This window comes from Leopardus geoffroyi, chromosome E3 (assembly GCF_018350155.1).
Source record: "Leopardus geoffroyi isolate Oge1 chromosome E3, O.geoffroyi_Oge1_pat1.0, whole genome shotgun sequence".
In the NCBI taxonomy this organism is placed as follows: Eukaryota; Metazoa; Chordata; class Mammalia; order Carnivora; family Felidae; genus Leopardus; species Leopardus geoffroyi.
The window spans coordinates 10,904,814-10,921,713 of NC_059340.1; the positions used below are offsets into that span (position 1 = coordinate 10,904,814).

General features: G+C 56.1%; 1 protein-coding gene across 3 annotated transcripts; it reads left to right on the forward strand.

Annotated features, from left to right (window-relative positions):
* The first annotated feature begins 1,062 nt into the window (after positions 1-1,062).
* On the forward strand, positions 1,063-16,620 carry NCF1 (neutrophil cytosolic factor 1). 3 transcript variants are annotated; one of them, XM_045460989.1, is made up of 11 exons: positions 1,063-1,249; positions 6,985-7,065; positions 9,966-10,035; positions 10,134-10,299; positions 11,535-11,593; positions 12,290-12,412; positions 12,840-12,947; positions 13,739-13,856; positions 15,313-15,420; positions 15,953-16,086; positions 16,337-16,620. In XM_045460989.1, exons 1-11 carry the CDS (start codon positions 1,178-1,180, stop codon positions 16,459-16,461), a joined length of 1,164 nt encoding a protein of 387 aa, XP_045316945.1. In that variant the 5' UTR covers positions 1,063-1,177; the 3' UTR covers positions 16,462-16,620. The 3 variants fall into 3 exon arrangements, with proteins under 3 accessions (XP_045316945.1, XP_045316946.1, XP_045316944.1); XM_045460988.1 differs by having other exon boundaries at positions 1,071-1,249; positions 9,960-10,035; XM_045460990.1 differs by lacking the exon at positions 6,985-7,065 and having other exon boundaries at positions 9,960-10,035.
* Positions 16,621-16,900: the final 280 nt, after the last annotated feature.

A 16,900-nucleotide genomic window follows, 5' to 3' on the forward strand; every position in this document is an offset into this window, starting at 1 on the left:
TGTGCGTCCTAGGCTCCTAGGTGCCAGTGGGAGACCCCCAGCCACTTCCTGCTCACCTCTTCACCCCAAATCCAAATCCCCTCCTGGCGGAGACCATGGCCCCATCTCAGGAGAAAACTGAGGCAGCCTTGAGGATCCATTGATCAGGTTGTTTTTTGTTTTGTTTTGTTTTTAATTTTTAGTTTGTTTTGAGAGAAAGAACGAGTGGGGGAGGAGCAGAGAGAGAAAGATTGAGAGAGAGAGCACCCCAAGCAGGCTCCGCTTGGGTTGTCAGCGTGGGGCCCGTAGCAAGTTTCAAACTCACGAACTGAAACGTGAGATCATGACCTGAGCCGGAGTCGGACTCCTAACCGACTCAGCCCCACGGGCGCCCGATTTGATCGGAGTTGAATGCAAGCCTCACTCCAAGCCCATCCCCACCGCCACTGTCGCTCAGTTACACACACCTGCAGGCGTGCACCTGACGCCCGCGCGCCCTCCCACGGACAGGGTCCCCAAGCGGCGCGGCGACTGTCCAAGTATAAAAGGACCGCGCGCGGCCAGCCGGTCTCCAGCCTGGGGGGGGGGGGGGGGGGGGGACGGCCAAGCCCTTGCTCTCCCGGGGCCCGCATTGCGGTAAAGAGAGACATTGTAAAAACACGAGCTCCGTAATACGTCCATCTGAACAAAAACAGGAAAGCGGGGTGGGGAAGCATGAAGTTTTGCTGTTTCGCGTGAACGTATCAAGAAAGGCCTCTTGGAGGCGGTGCCTTTTGAGCAGAAACCTGAAGGGACGAGGGAGGGACTTCCAGAGATGCGGGAGATGGTCCCGGGGGTCGGGGGGCGCTCCGAGGGCAGAGGCCCCGGGGCGGGAGCAGCTTGGGGTGTCCCAGGGGCAGCAGAGAGGCCGGTATGGCGGGGCCTGGGGTTAGCCAGAGACAGGGGTGAGGGGTGGGGGGTGGGCACCCCCCCCCAAACTGTGGGGCCCGTAGACCACGGGGTGGGGGAGGGGAGGACATGCCTGCGTGTGGCCCCTCACGTCCCCGCCAGGGGAGTCTGAGGGATCCCAGAAACTGAAAGGAGAAGCAGAGGCTCCTCTGCGCCCTCCCTGCCCCCTCCTGCCCTGCCCCCCGAAGTGACTTCCTCTTTCTGGCCCATTTAAGGCCCGACAGCCGGGGGAGCGCCCCGCAGCCCAGCCATGGGGGACACCTTCATCCGCCACATCGCCCTCCTGGGCTTCGAGAAGCGCTTCGTCCCCAGCCAGCACTACGTGAGTAGCGGAGCGCCCTGAGAGGGGGGACTGGGGGGACCCTGCGGCCGCGCGGGGACGAGCCTGTCGGGGCCGTGCAGGTGCCCCACGGGGCCGTCCCCGAGCGGCTGGCCGATGTGCGTCCCTTAAACGGATGCGCGCCCTGCCCCTCCCCCCACCCCGCCCCCGGCCCTCGGTGGGAGGACAGCCAGCCTGGCCCCTGACCCCCCGCCAGCCCACCTCCCCCCTGGCCTGCCCGCCCCGGCCAGGAGTTCCCTGTGGCGCCCTGTTCGCCCCTAGCGCGCTCCTCCGGCCAGCCCTCCCTGACCACCCCAACTCTCACGGAGTGCTCCTCCAGGACGGAGTGCTGGCGGCGCCCCTCTTTCCCCCCGGCCCACCGTGGAGTCAGCGACATTACAGGGGGAATCCCTCTAGTAGGGTGACACCACCAAGGGGCCCAAAAAGGCCCCCCGACCCCCTGCCCTCGGGGCTGGGAATTATCTGCCCAGACACGTCCACCCGCCATGGGTCCCCAAGGCCATGGGTCGCCAAGGCCGGAGGACAGGAAGGCTGGGGAGGGGCTCTGCTTTGTCTGGTATTTGCAGGACACAAATGTATCCTTTCTTGTCCTCACTTTTAATTTTGAAATAATTTCAAATTTACAGAAAGGCTGTCCCCAAAGCACCAATTCCTCCAAATTTCCTCCACCCACCTCTGTGCTCCCTCTCTCCTCTCCATCCCCCATCCCCCTCCTTCCCCTTCTCTCTCTCTCCCTCTCTCTCTGAACAGAACTTTTCTGAACCATCCCAGAGGAAATTGGAGACATTGTGTTTGCTTGTTTGTTCCTTTCTCTTTTATTATTATTACTATTATTATTATTTATTTATTAGAGACAGAGAGCACGAGCTGGGGAGGGGGCAGAGGGAGAGACAGAGAGAGAGAGAGAGAGAGAGAGAGAGAGAGAGAGGGATGGAGGGAGGGAGTCTCCAGCAGGCTCCATGATGGGGCCCGAAGCAGAGCTCTATCCCACCCACAACCCTGGGACCGTGACCTGAGCTGAAATCAAGAGTCAGACACTCAGCCCTCGGAGACACTCGGGGCCCGCCCCTTTTTACGTAGGCTGCATGCCCAGTGTGGGGCTTGAACTCATGACCCTGAGATCAAGAGTCTGCCGCTCTTCCTACGGAGCCACCCAGGCGCCCCCTCCTAAATACTACTGTGTATTTCTTTTTCTTTTTTTTTTTTTTTCAACGTTTATTTATTTTTGGGACAGAGAGAGACAGAGCATGAACGGGGGAGGGGCAGAGAGAGAGGGAGACACAGAATCGGAAACAGGCTCCAGGCTCTGAGCCATCAGCCCAGAGCCCGACGCGGGGCTCGAACTCACGGACCGCGAGATCGTGACCTGGCTGAAGTCGGACGCTTAACTGACTGCGCCACCCAGGCACCCCTACTGTGTATTTCTTAAAATCAACAACATTCTCTGCAAATGTGTCAACATCGGCAAAGTACCGTAGATGAAACACCATTATTCAGCCCACCCGCTTCATTCAGATTTTACCAGTTCCCCGGCTTGTCCTCTGTAGTAAAAATGATCCGGTCCGGGATCCCATCCAGGACCACCTGCTGCGTTTCACCTGCCTGTGACCCTTCAGACTCCTTTAATCCGGGTCAATCTTAATCCACCTTTCTTGGTCCTTCCCAACGTTGACATTCTGTAGAGCTGGGACCTGTCGTTTTGTGGGACTTCCCTTCTACAGAAGGACTTGGCTACTCCTTCTTCCTCAGATTCAGGCTATGCGTCCGTGGCAGGAACACCCCAGAAGTGACACTGTGTTCTCCTCGTTGATCCTATCAGAGGCAGGCGATTTTGCTTTTTCTTCCGATGGTGATGGCTAATTTTGATCACCAAGTGTCTCTGGTGTAAGTAAGGTTACTATTTCTCCCTTTGTGCGGGGAGATTCTGTGAAACAATATGAATATCCCATTGCTCGTATAGTACACAGATGACGCTTGCCCGAGTCAAATTACCATAATGATTGCCAAATAGTGAGTTTTCAACTCTATAATTCCCTCTGCATTTATTAGTCAGCGTTTTACCATAAAGTTGTTCCCCTCTTCCTTACTATTTACTTATGCCAATACGGATGCATGGATTTCTCTTTTATTCAATGGGAACCATAACTTATTTTATGCTCACATCGTCCCACGCAAGCGGGGGAGGGAGAGAAAGAGAGGGGGACAGAGGAACCGAAGCACTGACAGCAGCAACCCCAATGCGGGGCTCGAACTCACGAACCTAGAGGTCCTGACCTGAGCCGAAGTCGGACTCTCGACCGACTGAGCCACCCGGGTGCCCCAAGAGCACACTCTTACTTCTGGTACAAGATGTTCCAGCGTCTGGTGCCCTCCAGCCGGACCCCTGGACTCAGCCATTTTCACTAAGGACCCCTGTTTCTTTGCAGTGGGGAGTGATGTTAGAAACCCTAGATCTGGAAGCTGAGTGTGTTTGTTGCCTCTGGGGTGTCATTGCCCGTTGTCCTTTCAATGGACCGACAGGGGTGCGGGGGTGCGGAAGGCCATTTCATCTCATTCTTGCCTTGTACCACTTTATATTCGTAGACCCTTCCTTTCTCCACGAGAACCCCGGCTCCCAACAAAATTATATTTAGTCCTTTGCTCGCTGCTGCAATTCACATGGGCTTGCTTGACCAGAATGACAGCTCCTGCACCATTATTAACAATCAACCTGCAAATTCATTAAGTCACATTTTAAGCTTTCTTTGCAATTGTTTCTTCTCCTTTTGGACTGAAGGTAGTAAAATACTGTAACTAAAAGTTACTTGGAATTTTTCTTTTCCAGTTTCTCTTTAATACGGTTGTTACCCATTTGACAGATAGTGAGGTTCATTTGTTTTTGTTTCCAATTTGAAGTTAAAAACAAAATCCTGGGGTGCCCGGGTGACTCAGTCGGTTAAGCATCTGACTCTTGATCTCAGCTCAGGTCATGATCTCACAGTTCCGTGGGTTCCAGCCCCATTTCGGGCTCTGTGCTGACAGCTCAGGGCCTGCGTGGGATTTTCTCTTCCTCTCTGTCCCTCCCCTACTTGCTCTCTCTCTCTCTCTCTCAAAAATATATAAACATTAACAAATTTTTTAATCATTGTTGATCTAATTTTTTTATTTTTTTTTAAATGTTTATTTTTGAGAGAGGGAGAGAGAGACAGAGCATGAGTCGGGGAGGGACAGAGAGAGAGAAGGAGACACAGAATCTGAAGCAGGCTCCAGGCTCCAAGCCGTCAGCACAGAACCCGATACGGGGCTCGAACTCACGGCCGCGAGATCATGACCTGAGCCTAAGTTGGACGCTTACCAACCGAGCCACCCAGGCGCCTCTTAATTTTATTTTTAAATGTGCCATATGTTAACATATTTGATGCAATCGATCATCAAACTTTCTAGAAAGATATGTTCAAAGGCTCATTCTGATTTATCTTTCCTGTATTTCTCTTTGTAAAAAAAAAAGGGGATGCCTGGCTGGCTCAGTCAGAGGACTGAGCCACTCTTGATCTTGTGGTCGTGGATTCCGGCCCCATGTGGGTGTAAAGATTACTTAAAAATAAAATATTTAAAAAGAAATAAAGGAAGAAACAGAGGAAGGAAGGGAGGGAGAAGAAAAATGTATAAATATTTTCTTGAGGTGCCTGGCTGGTTCATCAGAGGAATATGAGACTCTTAATCTCAGGGTAGTAAGTTCGAACCCCACGTGGGGTATAGAGATTACTTAAGTAAATAAAAGTTTAGGGGCACCTGGGTGGCTCGGTCGGTTAAGTGTCTGACTTCGGCTCAGGTCATGATGTCATGGTCCGTGAGTTGGAGCCCCGCGTCGGGCTCTGTGCTGACAGCTCGGAGCCTGGAGCCTGCTTCGGATTCTGTGTCTCCCTCTCTCTCTGCCCCTCCCCTGTTTATGCTCTGTCTCTCTCTGTCTCAAAAATGAATAAACGTTTAAAAAAAAAAAAAGAAAAAAAAACATTAAAAAATAATAAAACTTTAAAATATATATGCATTTTTTCTTATTTTTCCTTCTTTACACAGACAATAAACAAAGCTATATGATGACATATGCTATACCTGCCTTTTCCCCATGATCCTATAATATCACAGAGTTCCCTCCAAATTAGTTCATTAAGTCTGTCCCATTTTTTTTTACATGTATATAAGAGTCCGTTGTGTGACTGCACCATTGTGTCCTCAAACAACCATTTCGATTGTTTTCACTAACTGGCAATTACCTAATGCCCCTGCCCTGATGTTGTTATAAGTAAAGTCGACACTTCTTTGTATGTTTAGGATTACATATATATGTGTGGGTGTATAACCGTGAACTTTTCATGCCTTTTGCTCATGTTTCTATCACACTTTGTCTTTTTACTTTCACTTTTTAAAAAGTTCTTTAAAGGATTTTTTTTGAAGTTTATTCATTTATTGAAGTCATCTCTACGCCCAGTGTGGGGCTTGAACTCACGACCCCCAGATCAAGAGTCACAGGCTCTGCTGACTGAGCCGGCCAGGCGCCCTCATTTGATGTAAAATTTATGTAAAATGAAATCCACCAGACTTAGAGACATTTGCCGAGTTTTGAAGGTACATGTCCCTGTGTAACCCAAATCCTCGCCAAGATACAGATTGTTACCAGGGGCGCCTGGGTGGCTCAGTCCGTTAGCCGTCTGACTTCGGCTCAGGTCATGATCTCACGGTTTGTGGGTTCGAGCCCCGCGTCGGGCTCTGTGCTGACAGCTCAGAGCCTGGAGCCTGCTTCGGATTCTGTGCCCCTCCCCTGCTCACACTCTCTTGCTCTCTCTCTCAAAAGTAAATAAACATTAAAAATTTTTTTAATTAAAAGATATAGATGGTTACCATCACCCCAGATTCTCCTGCTCCCCACCCATTCCTCCACCATCCCCCAGAGGCAACCACTGTTCTGATTTTTTTTCCACCTTAAATTAGTTACGCTTTTTGTCTGGAACATCATAGATATCGAGTTCTGCCCTGTGTGTGGCCTTTTGTGTCTGGCCGCTTTCACTCAGCATAAGGCTTTTGAGATTCCTCCGTGTGGCTGCCATCTGTCAGTAATTTGTTCCTCTTTGTGGCCGAGTAGAATTGTCCTGCCTGTATTTTGGTTTTTCCTTACCAAGTTTTTTTGTTTTTCTTTCTAATAATGGCTCCACTGAGATACGACCCTCGAATCCACCTAGGTAAAGGGTACAGTCCAGTGGTTTTTAGTATTCACAGACTTGTGCGGCCCTCATACAATTAATATTCGATTTTTGTCACCACCCAAAAGCACCCCTGTACCCGTTAGAAATTCCGCGTTGCCCGCCCAGCACCCCGCACCCTCGGATCTACATTGCGGTGTCTATGTGTCCATTGTGGACATTTGGTAGAAACGGAGCCTTACGCTGTCTTGTCCCAGCCCGGGGTTTTCTGTCTCACCACCTGTCGCTCTCCTACCGGCCCTAGGAGGGGGGCCCTCCCTGTATCTCCAATTCACGGAGGAGGGATTTGAGTTAATTTGAGAGAAGCTGAACATCTTGCCCTGATCCTAAAGCTGGAGGGTGGCAGCTCTGGGGTCCAGGAAGCCGGTGCCCTCTCTTGGCCTAGGTCGCCCCAAAGAGTGCTCTTCCCCCCCACCCCCCAAGTCCCCTGGGCTTCCACCAGGAAGCTGAATGAGGTCCTCTGCCCCGGCCACCCCCTAGGTGTACATGTTCCTGGTGAAATGGCAGGACCTGTCCGAGAAGGTGGTCTACCGGGGGTTCCCGGAAATCTACGAGTTCCACGTGAGTGCCCGGGTGTGCGCGGGGGGACGGGGCGGGGGCGGGAGGGGACACCACCCCCACTCCCAGCTCTGCCCTTGGATGGGGCGGGGGGGGGGGCAGCCCAGGTGCTGTGGCCAGGGACTGAAGAACCCGATCACCCCCTCGCCCACAGTCAAGGGGGCGTTATTTATTTCTTACCTTAAAAGAACATTTGCCTTAAAGTCTGTTTAAAAACTTTTTTCAAGTTTTTATTTATTTGAGAGAGAGAGAGAGAGAGTGTGTGTGTGCATAAATGGGGGAAGGGCGGAGAGAAGGAGAGACAGAATCCCAAGCAGGCTCTGCCCCATCACACAGAGATCAAGAACGGAGATCAAGAGTCAGACACTCGGGGCGCCTGGGTGACTCAGTTGGTTAAGTGTCTGACTTTGGCTCGGGTCGTGCGTGACCTCATGGGTCGTGGGTCTGAGCCCCGTGTTGGGCATCTGTGCTGACGGCATGGAGCCTGATTGGGATTCTCTCTTCCTCTCTCTCTCTGCCCCTCCCTCCCCCGCCCCGCCTCAAAATAAAAAAATAAAGTTGAAAAAAAAAAAAAAGTCAGACATTGAACCCACTGTGCTACCCAGACGCCCTTCCTTAAAGTCCGTTTTGATGTGGTACACGTAACACAAATGTAGCATTTCAAGCGTACAATTTCGGTGGCAAGAGGTACATTCACAATGTCGTGCAGCCATCCTTTCCATCCATCTCCAGGGTAGTTTGCTTTTCCCACACAGAAACGCCGTCCGCATAAACTCCTGGTGGCATTCTTTATACATATATAATTTTGTTTATTTTTTTAATGTTTGTTTATTTTTGAGAGAGAGACAGAGCATGAACAGGGGAGAGGCACAGAGAGAGGGAGACACAGAATCCGAAGCGGGCTCCAGGCTCCGAGCTGTCAGCACAGAACCCGACCCGGGGCTCGAACCCACGAACCGTGAGATCATGACCTGAGCCGAAGTCGGATGCTCAACCGACTGAGCCACCCAGGCACCCGATCCTGGGGGTGTTCTTAAAGGGACAGCCTGGTTAGTGTCACCACCAGGTTCTCATCCCAGGAGTTTGCTCTTTAACTCCAGGTCACTGGCCCCATGAGGTCCCCGGGGAGGTGAGAAGGAGGGCAGGCAACCCTGACTTCTCTTGCTATGTGGGTGCCTGCCGTCAGCCAGATTCAAACCTCTCTTGCATGAGAGGTTTAAAACCAAATGCAGAGAAATGGGAAGGAGACTGTAGTGTAAGCAGTCCCACACAGCCAGCACTCTGGGTCACAGTTAATGTCTCTGTGCTGTTTGCTACAAGGCTTTCTGTGTGTGTGTGTGTGTGTGTGTGTGTGTGTGTGTGTGTTTATGTAAGCTCTATGCCCCACAAGATCTCATGATCCTGAGATCAAGAGTTGCACGCTCTGCCGACTGAGCCAGCCAAGGCGCCCCACAAGGCTTTTGTAAGATAAAGGCAATAAAACATTACGAAAGAGTAGAAGGCATCCTTCATCCCATAACGCCACCCCTGCTCCAGCCCCGGGTAAGTGCGCGCACACACGTTCAAGAACAAGGTACAGCAGTGCGGAGCGCGCATTTTCTGCAGGCTTTCTAGAGGCCATCAGCCTGCTGGCCTCGCTACCGTCACTGGGTCACGTGTTTGAGACCCTCCCCTGCTTGGCCCATGCACAGCTCTGCGTCTCCTCTTTGAAGTGTGCTGGGTTGTTCCATCGTAAGATTAGACCCTTTTACTAATTGCTGGGCTCATTCGTCCATTCAGCAACTACTTACCGAGCACTTCCTAAGCGCCAGGTGCATTCTACCTGGGGGGCGGGAGGTGCTGTAAAGGCGACAAGGGCATAAGAAAGACCCAAGTCCTTGCTTTCCCTTGTGGACCTTAGGTTCTAGCAGAGGAGTCAGGATATGACACAGACAACACATAAGTACTGTGCGTAGTGTGTTAGTTATTACAACCATGGGAAAAATGAGGCAGGGAGGGGGGACGGGGAGGATTGGGTTAGGAAGGGAAATCGTCAAGGAGAAGGTTTCACTGCAGGGGAGCTATCTGAGCAGAGACCTGAAGAAGGAGAAAGAAAGAGAGAAAGCGCCATTGGCAAATGGGGAGGAACGGAAAGAGCGACTGCAAAGGCCCTGGGGCAGGAGTGGGCCCGGAGTATCCAGGGGCGTCTGGTACAGAGTGAACAAGGGAGGGAAGGGTGGTGGCAGAGGAGGTCAGCGAGGCGGGCGGGAACAGGTCCGAGGGGCCCGGTAGACTGATGTGAGGCTCTTGGCTTCCATTCTGAGTGAGCTGAGAGGCAGGGAGGGCTCTGAGCAGAGGAGGGACGGATGATCCAGTTTAAGTTTTAAGAGGGTGCTGATTGAGGACAGAGAAGCGTGGGAGAGTATGTAAGAACCCAGGCCTGGTGGCACTCAGACCAAGGTGGTGGCCATGTGGGTGGCGAGAAGGGTCAGATTCTGGGTAGATTTCAGGAGGAAAAGCAAAAGTACTTGCTGGTGGCAAGGAGGTGAAGTGAGAGAGGAAGAGAGAACCAAGGACGCCTCCAGAAGTTTCTATTCCGAGTGATTCGAGGGGTTGCTTCCAATTCTGTACTTGTATAGTGTTGTAATAAAGGACATTCAGGGGCGCCTGGGTGGCTCAGTCGGTTGAGCGTCCGACTTCGGCTCAGATCGTGATCTCATGGTCTGTGGGTTCGAGCCCCGAGTCGGGCTCCGTGCTGACAGCCCAGAGCCTGGACCCTGCTTCGGATTCTGCGTCTCCCTCTCTCTCTGCCCCTCCCCTGCTCGCACTCTGTCTCTCTCTCTCTCAAAAATAAATAAAACATTCTTGAAAATTTTTTTTAAAAAAGGACCTTCTTGCCCCTTTTGTTTTCTGTCTAGAAACAGTTAAAGGAAATGTTTCCTATTGAGGCTGGGGACATCAACGCAGAGAACAGGATCATCCCCCACCTGCCAGGTGAGGAGCAGGGTCACCGCCCCTCCCCCCACGCCCACGGGACCTTGACCTGAGAAGGTGCTCACTAGTTCTCTGGTGCCCCTCCCTGGCCTGGCCAGCCCCACGGTGGTTCGACGGGCAGCGGGTCGCTGAGAGTCGCCAGGGCACCCTCACCGAGTACTTCGGTGCGCTCATGAGCCTGCCTGTCAAGATTTCCCGCTGTCCCCACCTCCTCAACTTCTTCAAGGTTCGCCCCGACGACCTCAAGCTCCCCACGGACAACCAGTGAGTGGCCCCGTCACTCTGTCCCTGAAGTGGGGGAGGGTGGTGAGCTCTGCCTGGGGAGGGGGGCACAGGACCTCCCCCGTGTTACAGACAACTAAAGCTCAGAGAGGGGAGGCGACCTGCCCAAAGTCACACAGCCTGAAAGAGGAGGAGGCGGGATTCCAGCTGTGGCCTGTGTGACCTGCAACCCCTCCCCTCCGTCCCCCAGCATCCTTGCCAAGTCCTTCTGTCTTTTTTTTTTAAGTTTTATTTATTTATTTTGAGAGAGACAGAGACAGCTTGAGTGGGGAAGGGGCAGAGAGAGAGAGAGAGAGAGAGAGAGAGAGAGAGAGAGAGAATCCCAAGGAGGCTCCACGCTACCTGTGCAGAGCCCGACGGTGGGGGGGGGGGGGGTGGCTCGAACTCACAAAACCACGAGAGTATGACCTGAGCTGAAACCGAGTCAGATGCTCAACCGAATTAGCCACTTGGTGCCCTGCCAAGTCTCTTCCCTGGAGTCTGGTGCCGGGGGGGGGCGGGGCTCCTGGGCCGGGACCCTGAGATCCTAGATCCTCAGCCTGGCCGAACCTTCTGAGAGCAGTTTTCCTGTCTGTACCAGGGTGGTAAGGGCCAGATGCAGAAATGGATGCCGTGGACAGCGTTACCAACTGGGAAGTCCAGAGCCCCAGCAGGGTGGGGGGTTGGTGGCCACGGCTAATTGCGGGACATGCCTCCGCTTTGTCACCTCCTTCTCCGCCTGTCCTGCTCCTGGGGTCTCCTGTACTCAGGGCCCAGCATGGAAATATCTGAGAAGCCTCATGAGCTCTCAGGGGGATGTGCCGTCTTGCTGGGGTGGCCCCTCTCTCCGTCCTCTCTGCTCACTGAATATGGGTGAGGCCGCCGTGGACAGACTCCAGCAGTGTGGACCGACCCCTGAACACACCGCTGGTCCCAGGCAGGGCAGCTCCCACGGGCCTGGGGAGCGGGGATGCCCACTCCCCGTTGGCTGCTCTCCCCAGGCCCCAGGAGGAGGGGGCTGACCCCTGAGGTGACAAGAGGCTTTTCCAGCCCGGAGTGCATCCTTACCTGGACCCGAGTGCATTCTCTTCTTTGGGTCTGCCAGAGGCTGGGGGGGCTTTTCTAGCTCTTTCCTCCACAGTGCCCTCCCCCATCCCACCTTCCTTTTCCTCTTGGGGAGTTCTGTGGGTCTGCCCGGGGCTTCTGAGCCATCTAACCTGGACTATTCTTTCCTGCAGGGTGAAAAAGCCAGAGACCTACCTGGTGCCCAAAGACAGCAAGAACAACAGTGTTACAGGTGAGAGACACGGGCAGTCACGCGTGGGTCACCCTGTGGGGTCTGGGAACGTGATCGGGGATCCCGAGCGCAGGCTATGCAGGGAAAGGAGCCGGGGGTGGGGGAGAGCCGCCTTGAAGGGTCTCAGTGGCTGTACTAAAGAGTGGGGATCTTTGGGGGGGTCACTAGACGTGAAGCTTTGGGGGCTCATGTCTGTGGCTGCATTGCCCAGCACGACCCTGGTGCCCACAGCCCGGGGATGTCGTGGCTGAGTGAGTGAACAGGTCTGGGGGCCAAGGTGGCCTTCGTGGCTCACACAGGGGCATGACTGTGTGTGATCTTGACTGCATGATCATTGTTGGTTTTTTTTTACATAAAAAAAAAAGTTTATTTATTTTAAGAGTGACAGTGCGCGCAGGGAAGGGGCAGGGAGAGGGGGAAACAGAATCCCAAGCAGGCTGTGAGCCGTCAGCGCAGAGCACACCCTGGGGCTCGATCCCACGAACTGTGAGACCATGGCCCGAGCCGAGACCGAGAGTCGGGGGCTTAACTAGCTTGTCCCTGCTGCTTTCCAGCTGGCAGGGTGCATACCCCTCTGGCGTGCTTGCAGCTGGGTGGGGCGGGGACACCAGGGCCCCGGGGGCCGACGCAGGGGACCACCGGGAGGAGGCAGCCCAGCCCCGCGGCGTCCACTTACCCTGCCCTCCCTCTGCCCAGACATCACGGGCCCCATCATCCTGCAGACGTACCGCGCCATCGCTGACTTCGAGAAGAGCTCGGGCTCCCAGATGGCTCTGGCCACGGGCGACGTGGTGGACGTCGTGGAGAAGAGCGAGAGTGGTCAGCCTCCCCGCCCTCCCGGGACCTTCCTCCCCTTGGTGCCCGCAGCCGTGGCCACAAGCCTCTCGGACGGCCTGGGGCTTCCTCCCCACCTGACGGGCTGTGGCTCCTTCGGGGGCCCTGACTGTCCTCCCCGCTCTGTCCCCGAGCTGAGGCTGCGGGCACCCGTGCACCTCCGGGGCTTATGTCCCCCTCCCCCGCCCCCGGGTGGCCGGGTCATGACGTGTGTGAGGCGGATTCTGAGCTCTCACCCTGTGACCTGTGTGTGTGGCTGTGTGTCACTTGGGCATGGCGTGTGCTGAAGGTGACATCTCTGAATCCGAGTGTTGGGTGTCTGTGTGCCTATGTCGGGGTGTCCTTACCACCCTGGGGGAGGGGGGCGGCTGCCGGGCCCGCCCAGACTTCCCGCCTCGCACGCCTGGCACAGGCTGGTGGTTCTGCCAAACGAAGACAAAGCGAGGTTGGGTCCCCGCATCCTACTTGGAGCCCCTGGACAGTCCTGATGAGGCAGAGGACCCCGAGCCCAACTATGAAGGTACCGCCTGCCCTCCATGACCATAACCATGTGAGGGGAAGGGACCGGAGGGGCCCTGGGATGCCAAGAAGCCGGAAGTGACCGCTGTGGGCTTGGATAGGATTGTGGGCTGGGCAGTGGGGCAGCCAGGGTGGAGACCCCATAGTCCGGTTGGAGGGCCCCGGGAGGAGGTGGTGCCCTTGGTCAGGACGGAGAGGCGGGAGGTAGAGTAGAGGTGAAGCGCTGAGGTCGGCCAGACTGAGACAGGTGGTGGGGCCATCTGCGCCCGGGCCGGTGGGAAACCGACGGGTGAGGGTCAGGAAGGCGTACTGCCTGGAGGCGGGGGCATCCTCGCTGACTGGAAGCCCCTGGGCCGGATGGGGCTCAGGGGGAGGTTGAGACGAGTTCGAGTTGGTTGCCCGTATTTTAAAAGGGAGAGATCTCACAACGGTGTGTGGATTTGTGGCTTCTCTGGAAAAGCGGGGAAAGGTCTATACACTGGGTAGGCAGCTCCGGATGTGGGCAGTTGGCAGGCATCAAGGCGCTCCACCCTTGCACCTCCTGCCGGGCCCCTCCTGGGAGGGGTGGGTGGTGGGAGGTGGGAGCCCCTGGGTGTAGTGGCGTCCCCTCACCGGTGGGGGGCAGCAGTTTGCAGAGGGAGACCACAAGGAGCAGGTGCGGAGGAGGGAGGGCGTGGCGGGGGCGGGGGCTGCAGGAAGCCTCAGGCCCAGAGAGGAGAGGAAGGGAGGCAAGCCGGAGGTGGGGGGGCGGCCGGACCCTCACACCACGTCCCTGCTCCTGCGGACCACCAGGTGAGCCCTACGTAACCATCAAAGCCTACACTGCCCAGATGGAGGACGAAGTGTCCCTGCAGGAGGGCGAAACCATCGATGTCATTCACAAGCTGCTGGATGGCTGGTGGGTCGTCAGGTAGGAGAGCACCCCTCCCTCCCCACTGCGTCCACCCTGAGTGCCAGCCCTGGCCTGGGGCAGGGCCCGTTTGGGGTCCGTGCCCACTGGGGTGCCTGACTCTGGGTAAGCCACTGTCTGTCTCTGGACTCAGTCTCCATTTTGGTGGTAGACCAGGGATAATCCCACCCCGCCCGTCTTTCGGGGTTCAGTGTCCTTGTCTGAGTGGGGACTTTTTTTCCTTTGAGACTTGGGGTCACCTCGCCATCTATTAGTCCTTCTATAAACAACACAATTAATTGTGTTCATTATTGTATTTGGGAACTGGTAGAGGAGGCCCTGTCATCCCTTTTCCTTTTAAATCTTTTGTTGCAATTGATTCTTTTTTTAAGTTTGTTTTGAGAGAGAGAGCATGCGCGCATGCAAGTGGGGGAGGGGCAGAGAGAGAGGAAAGAGAATCCCAATTAGGCAGTGCAGAGCCTCTTGGGGGGCTCGATCCCACAAGCCATGAGATCATGACCTGAGCCCAAATCAAGAGTCGGACGATCAGCTGACCAAGCCACCCAGGTGCCCCTGTTCCAAATGATTCTTACCTGTTCATTCCTCCTGGGGAAAAGGAGAACCCTGAGGACTTAGCTGTTTTCTTGGGCCTACTGGGGCTCCCCAGGTCCATATCCACCTTTTCAGAGCCCTGAGCCTGTCCAGGGCCCCAGTGAGCCTGTGGCCACGGTACCCACCGTCAGCATGGCCCTGGGCAGGAGGTTTCGAGGCAGGGTTTCTCAATCTTTCTGACCATCACTCAGTTTAACCACCCCCGCCCCCCTCCCGGCCACGCACCTCTGAGAATCTGCCTGTGATTCTCCCACCAGCCAAGAGGAATCAGTTTTACAGAGTGAGGTTTGTATTATGCAAAGTGGGTTTTTTTTTTTTTTCTCGCTCTCAAATTATAGTGGTGAGAATGGAAAGAAACATCTTTTCAGCAAGTGGTGCTGGAACATTCGGGGGTCCACATGGAGAAAAGGCGTCTAGGCCCCTACCTCAGCAGCACTCACATGTATTTGGGATGGGTCGTGGGTTTCGCCAAGCACAGAAACCTTTTGGAAATAAAGCATAGGGGAACCTGGTGCCCTGAAGATGGGCAGAAAGTTTCTTAGATACAGAAAGCAGTGACCATAAACGAAAAATCTGACAAACAGGCTGTTGCAGATGCTTCATTGCAAACACGTGTCCCTGGGGGGCAAGGTGGACCTGCTGACTTCCTCCCACTACCACCATCACAGCTGTGGGGGCCTGTGTTCCACAGATGAGGAAACTGAGGCCCAGAGAGGCAGGGTCTGGTGTCCGCGGGCGCCGGGGTGTCTGCAACCTCCCAGCTGCGTTAACCCGGACTGTTTAGAGGGATCCCTGAGCCCCCCACGTCTGAGGCCCCTACTCCCTGCCGTGACTGCCTGGGGTTCAAGGGCTGCCTCTGTTGCAGGAAAGGCGACATCACAGGCTACTTTCCATCCATGTACCTACAGAAGTCTGGGCAGGATGCAGCCCAGGCCCAACGCCAGATCAAGAGCCGAGGGGCGCCGCCCCGGAGGTGAGCGAGCATCCCGGGACTGGGCGGGGCCGAGGAGGGGGGTGTACCACGGGTCTCCCTGTCGGTCCAGGCCCTGCATTGCCAGCGCTGGGGAGGGAGGCCGGGGTGGAGGCAGGGACAGGCTGGGGAGGCCGCACCCTCACTGGGTCGAGGATGGACGTGCCCTCCTTCATCGTGGGGTTGGCACGGGGGCGGTGGGAAAGCAGGGGTGTGAGGTGGAGGTGAAGGCGTAGGCGTCGATGCCTAGAGTCCTTGGGGACCGCCCATGAGGGGGGCGGCAGTGCAGAGGTCTTCCTGGGGAGGACACGGGCTGAAGGCCGCCGAAGGGCGTGGGAAATAGACCTGGGCTCTGCGACCTGACTGGAGTCCGCATCGGCGCTGGGTAGCCGCAATCATGCCCTGCCCAGCCGTGTGGGGTCCCGGCCAGTCGTTGGACTCCAGGAGCGGTCGTGCGAGTCCCCGCAGGCAGGGACGAGGGGGAGGGGGAGGGACGCACAGGAATTGAGCAACGTCCCCATCCCTCTGGGCCCAGGTCGTCCATCCGCAACGCACACAGCATCCACCAGCGGTCGCGGAAGCGCCTCAGCCAGGACACCTATCGACGCAACAGTGTCCGTTTTTTGCAGCAGCGCCGCCGCCAGGCGCGGCCCGAGCCGCAGCGCTCAGGTAGCCCTGGACTTAGTGCCTGCCGCGGCCGGGGGTGGGGTGGGGCGTGCCCGGGGCGGGGCCTGGAAGACGGGGCGGGGCCTTGAGGCGGGGCCAGGCGCGGCGAGGGCCGCAGAGCGCTGGGAGCCGGCGGCGGCGGCGTGAGTGTCTGCTGCTGCCTGGTGGCGGGCGGTGCCCGGGGCGGTGCCTGGAGGCGGGGCAGGGCCTGAAGGGCGGAGCCCGGCCGCTCACGGGTCTGGGCTTTCCGCAGCAAGGGAACAGGCGCAGACTGGAGGCGCAAAACCACAGCCCGCGGTGCCCCCGCGGCCCAGCGCAGACCTCATCCTGCACCGCTGCAGCGAGAGCACCAAGCGGAAGCTGGCGTCCGCAGTCTGAGGCCGCGGCGCCTCCCCTAGATGGCGCCCTGGCCCCTCCGCCCCGTCCTGCCCCTTTTCCAGTATACACTTGTACAGATCCGGAGGTCCGTACGCTTCCGGCAGCCCCGGGCCCCGCCCCACCTGTTAACCGCTGTCAATAAATGTTGCCTAGAGTGGACTGAGGCTCTGTAGAGAAGCGGGCCGGACTGGGGCTGGGCACGCCGTATTTCTAGAATTAGGACTGAGGGCTGTGAGCTCTGCTGGGGCCAGAATTTGGGGGGGGGGGGCGGGGAGTTGCAAGAACTGTTTGCATAGGGTCAGGTGCAAGAGGAACCCGCGGTCCGCCCGCTGGCCGTTTGTCTGGATAGACACTGCCTGCGGAAACTTTGGTCCCACTGAAGAAGGGTGCCACAGTGCGCGGTGTTTGCACCTTAGGTGACAAAGAGAAATTGTAATTG

Bases quoted from the DNA above. Each gene is read 5' to 3' on its own strand.
- NCF1 (XM_045460988.1), top strand. From the start codon at position 1,178: ATGGGGGACACCTTCATCCGCCACATCGCCCTCCTGGGCTTCGAGAAG. The intron at 7,066-9,959 runs GTGAGTGCCCGG...TTTTCTGTCTAG, and splicing joins CGGAAATCTACGAGTTCCAC to AAACAGTTAAAGGAAATGTT. The intron at 15,421-15,952 runs GTGAGCGAGCAT...CTCTGGGCCCAG, and splicing joins CGAGGGGCGCCGCCCCGGAG to GTCGTCCATCCGCAACGCAC.